Below are 7,480 nucleotides of genomic sequence, written 5' to 3'. Positions count from 1 at the left end.
AAAAAAAAAAAAAAAAAAAAAAAAAAAACAAACAAACAAAAAAAAAATATGTATAATGTGCACTATAATTCTCAGAAGCTCTTTGGTTTACTAAGTACAATGGTTACTTAGTCAAAATATGCTGAGTGAATTTGACCTAAGAATAAGGTTACTTTAAAAATGATACAAAATAATGACTTAGTGTGGTAATAAAATGTTGTCAATTTTATTAAAAGCTGATTCCATTTCTTCAAAAAAAAAAAAAAAAAAGGTTAGTGGTTGCTTATAGTTGTAGGTGAGAATGGAAAATGGTTGCAAAAGAGCAGTTTGTTTCGGAGCATTATGGGATGTTCTAAAACCATCACTAGACTGTAGTGATGGCTCACAATTCTGTAAATATACTAAAAATTGTTTAATTATTGAATTAAAATAGGTGAATTTTATGGTATGTAAATTATATCACAATAAAACTTAATTTTTGAAAAAGCACTAAGAAGTACTACAATCTTTAAAGTAAGATCAAACACAGGAGATAGAGTCAGTAGTTCCGAAGTAATACAAACATATGGAAACTTTTCCCCCCCTCCAGGTGTATTTTTGTTGCTTTGACTTTCCTTCGCACAGCAGCAATTTATAAAATGTTTCAGATAGCCTAGAAGAATTCAATGTTATTAAAACAAAAATTTAAGTCTGTTAATACTGGACTAGGTTTCCTAGAGATGCATTAATAACATTCGTCTCCATTATAGTAAGAAGGCCTAAATTTCCTCAACTATGAGATAAGGCCAACGCTACTTACATCTCACAGACTTATAAAAATTAAATAAGACAGTTCAGGCTTAGTCTAATGCCTAACATATAATAAGTACTCAGTAGATATTAGCTGCCATAATTATAATAGAGGGTTTTCAGTTCCAATCTGATATTGCTCGTGTACTCTTATGACTGATACGCCAAATAATTAGTGGAGTAGGAAGAACAGCACAATTTGATTTTAAAAAAATTACACTACAAGAGAAATAAATCTGTAGGTACAAATTCTGTAAGCTCATTGATAGTGAAGATGAGATGAAGAGAGGAAAAAAGAATCCCATTAAAACAGAAAAACCAAACTGTTTCTCTTCTAAAAATAATCTGCCCAAGAGAATTTTACAAAATCCTTGTGCTGTGAAGCAAATACATCATAATTTCCCATTCCTGTTGTTTTGAACAAAGTCACTTCCTAACTCTGCCTACTAACTTAACTGTCATAACCCAGTTTCATCTAAACAACTCATCATGTTCCATCCCACCTTAGTTTCCAGATATTCTAGATATCCTAACCATCCCATTTTACCTACCTTTTAGAAGCAGAACATTCAGAAAAAGGTTAAGAATCAAAAGCTCCAGAACTTTCAGTAGAGAAAAACTAAAGTATAGACAAGATGCTCCCTCCTAGCTTAAGACAACTAGGATTTGGAAATGACTCAGGTCCTTTCTACCACACATCAGAGATACATTTTTAAATTCTACTTTTTAATATCCATATACATCCCCCAGAAATATTTTATGAACACTTTAACATTGTGAATTTGAACTAATTATGTATTAATATAATTAGTTATATATAAAAGACTATATATATATATGTGTCTTCAGTATAAAATTTTGAAATAATACAAAGCCCTCTAGATTTTAAAAATTTGTCAAAAATCACATTCTATTATTCAAAAATTGGCTGAGTAAACTATAAAAATAATTAATTACACTAATGCCTGTTGGCTGCATCACTTTTATCAGTTTAAAAAATGTATCATTTTCCTTTGTCAGGATCATGTCAACCACACTGTCCTTTTTATTTATTAAAAAGACGGTGATTTGGTTCATTATTGTATTTTTAATTCAATTTCTACTGCTACTGAATTTTAAAACCTTTTTATCCTCTAACAATATCATTAAGTGTATATTAAATAGATGTTATAATGTTAATGCTGTGACCATGCCTGAAAATCACTAACTCTGGAACAGAAGTCAGATGTCATAAATCCTATAAGGAAGGCCAAACAATTTCTTTTTATGCTAGGCTGACAATTTAGCAGAAAATACACTGAAAAAAATATTAGTGATAATGCCAGAAAACTAAAAGGCAAAATTAAAGCAATATGTTACAAAGTTATTGATTGATATCCCAAAAAACCTGTGCCCACCACTTTACAAGCATTCTTATGGAAAAGCGAGATTTAAATAATATAAGTATTTTTTAATTTTTACTTTTATTAGTTTTTTGTAGAGATGGCGTTTCGCCATGGTGCCCAAGCTGTACTTGAACTCCTGCACTCAAGTGATCCACCTGCCTCGGTCTCCCAAAGTGCTGGGACTACAGGTGTCAGCCACCGTGCCCGGCCTGAATGATATAAGTTTTTTGTTTTTTGTTTTTTACTAGGCAAAGAACCTTATTAACCTTTGTTTCCAAGTTTATTCCCAGGCTTCTTCGGCTTAATTAGCTGCAAAGAATGAATTGTGTATAAGCAAAAACTGAAAAGAGCTGCAGTGTCCAAGGGGCTTGGGCTTAAAAATATTAGAGATCTAGATTTTATCATATCCATAAACAAAAATTTATTTAAAAGCAGTCATAATATAAAATAGCAGCTCCCAGTAACTTCTTCAAGTTTTATCTTCAGAAGTTGATTCAATTCAGTTTGCCTCATTCTTGGAAGCCTCATCAAAATTCTCCACAAGATGAAGTACTTCATCATCATTATCCTCTCCAGCAGCAAGTGGTGCTTTTCCATCCACGGACTGTTTGGGCAGAGCTTCAGCCAGTCTCCTTAAACTAGTCAGACTGTCTGCACCAAGCTGGTTTAAGATGCTGTATAGCATTTCTGTCAGCTGCTTTGTCTCAGCATTGCCTGTAATGGTGAAAGTGTTTGCTGCCAGAGATGCCTGAACTTTAGGGTTGCTAAAGTGGATCACCATTCCTTGGTCTGTAAACATATTCACCTCTTCAATACCAGAGATACTGTTTACCCCTAACTTCTTTAAGGACAACTCAAGTTTTTTATCATCTGCTGTGGCTGTTCCATGAACCACCTTCTTTCTACAAGTTGTTCCTTTCCTACCAATGTGCACTTGTGCCTGCAGTTTGGCAAGTTTTTCCTGATTCATGATTGTTTCTTTAATCCTGTCAGAGCAGGTAAGGGGACATGCAGGGAACTAGGGTTGGTGCTCACAGGGTCTCAGGTGGGCCAGCTGAGATTAGGCACACACATGCAGGGATGCAAGACGGCAGCTAAAGGGGAATTATATATGTTTTGAAGCATGCAAAGTCTTCAGGATATGTCTCCCATAAGATAAAACAACTTCGTATGTGCGCAAACCTTTCAGAAAATGTGGCTTGGTTTTTAGTAATTAAAAATTATCATTCCTGTATTACTTCTAGCATTCCATCTCTCTAACCAAGTAAAATTTTTTTTATGTAAATCTTTTTGGGAAACTAAGTCTGAAAACTGAATGTGTGCTTGTTCTAAGGATGAAAACATCATCATTGCATCAACAGACCTGCCTTATTCACTTTGACAAGTTATCCATGGTATGGTATGTCAAGAGGCTCATAAACTGCTATAGAGTCACCAATATATGTTTATATTCCCTACACACAATTTACTTGAAAAGGGAGAATTAGACTAAGTAGTTTATAGAAGTACTGTGACATAAATTCAAGGACCCCACTGAGTCTTCTAAATTTGTGTGACTTTCCAATAATCATAATTTGCTATTCTCATTTTTTCATTCACTACGTTGAAAAGAAAATTCAATACTCTTTTTAAAATAACATCTTTCTCATCATTGATTTATGTCCAATTCTGAAATACTCTAAATTATTTCCATAACAACTGTAATTTGAATCCTCCAGATATTTAATTCCCCTATACAAATAATTTGTTAGCACTGTGACTACAGGACAATAGTTGCTAAATGGAGCATTTTTGGCTGGCCCAAGTACAGAGGTATTTACAACTAGTTGATTACAAGTTGCAGATGTCTTTGTTTCTGCTCCATTCCCACTGCTTCATTTAACTAGCCTTTAAAAAATAAAAAAGACGAAGAAACCAAGCACCCTTTCTCACTGCTGATCGCAAATAATGACTCAATCATCATTATCAGTCTATGTATAACTCTTGCATTATCAGCAAAAGCTTATCAAGATGTTCCAAATGCACAAAAACAAGGGAGTCAAGATACTAACAATTGCAGAAAGCTAAGAGACTGAAAGAATCTTAGAGGCTACTGAATTAAAACCTTCTATTTTAAACATTGTGGTCATAATTGAGATACAACAAGCTAAAATAAATCATTTATGGTCACACTTTATAGGATAAGCCCATACTATGTCACACACACACACGTCTTACCTTTCTGGTGAAGACTTGGAAGCGACAGGACACCCTCGGATATGTTTTTTATTTTTATGGTCTAGAGAGATGACTTTATTCCTTAGGCTTCTTTCCCACTAGGAAAAAAATGAAATTTTAATAATAAACATACCAATATGACAAGAGACATTTAAAATGTTCTTTTTTATTTGGAAATTTGTTATAAACAATCAAATACATAGTAGTTCACAGAGAAAAATAATATCTATGGAATATCTGGCTCTTTTGCTAATGCAGAAATGTAAGTCCACCAAAAAATACTAGGAAGACATTTTAAAATACCAAGGTAACTTTAATCAAAAAATCAATACTTTGAGATTCCAAAGCTTAAATAGCTATTAAAATCTGGAATGTATTTAAAGGAAGTAATAAAAATTATTACATAGAAGGTTAATGGACGGGCGTGGTGGCTCACGCCTGTAATTCCAGCACTTTGGGAGGCCAAGGTGGGTGGATCACCTGAGGTCGGGAGTTCAAGACCAGCCTGACCAACATGGAGGAACCCCGTCTCTACTAAAAATACAAAAATTAGCCAGGCATGGTGGTGCATGCCTGTAATCCCAGCTACTCGAGAGGCTGAGGCAGGAGAATCGCTTGAACCCGGGAGGCGGAGGTTGTGGTGAGCTGAGATGACGCCACTGCACTCTAGCCTGGGCAAAAAGAGCGAAACTCTGTCTCAAAAAAAAAGAAGGTTAAATAGGGCCTATGATTCTAAAGTAACTGCATTTATAACAATTGAAAGATATTAAAGTTAGTTACCTATGAACTGCCACATGGAAAATTTAAGGAAAGAGTTAAATAAATAAATAAATAAACCTAAATAAATGAAAAAGACATCCCCTAATCGAGGACTGAAAGACTTTATTAACTATATCAACTATTTTGGTTAGCAGTTGGGCATTACTCCCCAAAGTGACCTCCAGATTCCATCCACTCCCTACCAAAATTCCAACAGCCTGTTTTGCGGAAATGGACGAACTGATCTGACGATTAATTGCGAGAGGCTCAGAAGAACCAAAATAATCTTGAAGAAGAAGAACAAAATTAGAGGACTCACATTTCAGTTTCAAAATTTACTATGAAGTTATAGTAATCAAAACAATATTGGCAAAGGGTAAACATACAGATTTATTGGACAGAATTGAAAGTCTAGAAATAAACCTATATAACTAGGACCAACAATTGATTTTCAACAAGGATGCCAAAACCTTTCATGGGAGAAAAATAAACTTTCAACAAATAATTCTAGAACAACTAAACCGCCACATGCTAAAGTATGAACTTGGACTCTTACCTCACACCATACTCAAAAATAAATTCAAATGGAGAGAAGACCTAAATATTATACAAGAACTAAAATTATGAAGCTCTTAGAAAAAAACACAGCAGTACATTTTCATGACTTCTATTTGGCAATGATTTCACAGATATGACCAAAAAACCACAAGTGACAACAGAAAAATGATAAATTGGACATCAGCAAAATTTCAAACTTTTATTCATCAAAGAACACTATTGGAATAGTGAAAAGGCAACCAACCCACCAAATGGGAGGAAATACAGTATCCAGGCCAACCAAAATGGCTCACACCTGTAATTCCAGCACTCTGGAAGGCCAAGGCAGGAAGATTGCTTGAGGCCAAGAGTTTCAGGCCAGCCTGGGCAACACAGCAAGCCCCCATCTCTTAAAAGAAAAAAGGTATAGTGTTCAAAATTAAAAAAAAAAAAAAAAAAAAAAAAACTCTTACAATTCAGTAATATAAAGACAAAAATATTTTAATGGGCAAAGAATGTAAATAGATATTTCTCCAAAAAAACTACACAAATGACAAAAAGCACATTAGAAGACACTCAATGTCATTAGTCATTAGGAAATGCAAATCCAAACCAAAGTGAAAGATCTCCACAATGAAAATCATAAAACAGTGATGAAAGAAACTGGAGAACGCCAAAACAATAGAAAGATATTCCATGGTCATGGTTTGAATCAATATTGTTTATCTCCTTCGAGAACAAAAAAAGAAAAATGAAAAAAGAATCAATGTTGTTGAAATGTCATTGTTAAAATGTCCACACTAAATGAAGAAATTTATAGATTCACCAAAATCCCTAAAAATATATAAATAGCATTCTTCTCAGAAGAAGGAAAAATACCCCTAAAGTTTGTATCAAAACACACAAAAAAATGCAAGTCAAAACCACAATGATATATCATTTCGTACCCACTAGGATGAGGAATGAAGGAAGAGAGGAGAAGGAAAAGGAAGTAAAAGAGCAAGAAAGAGAGAAAAAAAATAAGTGTTGGTGAGTATATAAAGAACCTGGAACCTTCATACATTGCTAGTGGGAATGTAAATGGTACAGCTACTGAAAGAAAAAAAAAACAGTATTGCAGTTCCCTCAATAACTTAAACATAAAATTACCACATGACACAGAAATTCCCATCCTAAGTATAAAACAAAAGAATGGAAAACAGGTTTTCGAACAGATACTTGTATGTTCATGGAAGCATTATTCAATAATAGCAAAAAAGGTGGAAACAATACAAACAGATGAACAGATAAACAAATGTGATATAGCCATACAATGGAATATTATTAGACCATAAAAAGAACTAAAGTACTACCACATACTATGACATGCATGAACTTTGAAAGCATTTGTGCTAAGTGAAAGAAGCCATAGACACAAAAGATCATATACTGAGTGATTCTGTTTTTGTGAAATATCTAGAACAGGAAAATCCAGGCAACAGAAAGCAAAGTAGTAATTTCCAGGGGCTGGGAAGCTGGGGGAATAAAGAGATAAAATAAGAAGTGAATGCTTAATGGTTAAAGAGTTTCCATTTGGGGTGATGAAAAAGTTCTGAAACTAGACAGAGAAAGTGGTTGCACAACACTGTGAGTGAACTAAATGCCACTAAATTGAATGCAATTAATAGCTAATATGGTAAATTTTGTTACGTGTGTTTTGTCACAACAATAACAAAAAAGCGAAAAGAAAGGAAAGGAAGGGAAGGGGAGGGGAGGGGAGGGGAGGGGAGGGAAGGGAAGGGGAAGGGGAAGGGAAGGGAAGGGAAGGGGAAGGG

At 34.3% G+C, this 7,480-nt stretch overlaps 1 protein-coding gene and 1 pseudogene across 6 annotated transcripts in view; both read right to left on the bottom strand.

Annotated features, from left to right (window-relative positions):
* The window catches only part of SENP7 (SUMO specific peptidase 7), a 206,919-nt gene that overhangs the window by 130,460 nt on the left and 68,979 nt on the right, over positions 1 to 7,480 (bottom strand). For all 6 annotated transcript variants that reach the window (XM_023212207.2, XM_023212222.2, XM_023212233.2 and 3 more), the window contains one exon: positions 4,371 to 4,468. In XM_023212207.2, coding sequence (XP_023067975.1) covers positions 4,371 to 4,468 — 98 coding nt within the window. The remainder of the gene's footprint in view (positions 1 to 4,370; positions 4,469 to 7,480) is intronic.
* On the bottom strand, positions 2,442 to 3,123 carry LOC111542677 (annotated as a pseudogene).

Source organism: Piliocolobus tephrosceles, chromosome 2, assembly GCF_002776525.5.
Source record: "Piliocolobus tephrosceles isolate RC106 chromosome 2, ASM277652v3, whole genome shotgun sequence".
Classification (NCBI taxonomy): Eukaryota; Metazoa; Chordata; class Mammalia; order Primates; family Cercopithecidae; genus Piliocolobus; species Piliocolobus tephrosceles.
This window is presented reverse-complemented; position numbering and strand designations above follow the sequence as displayed.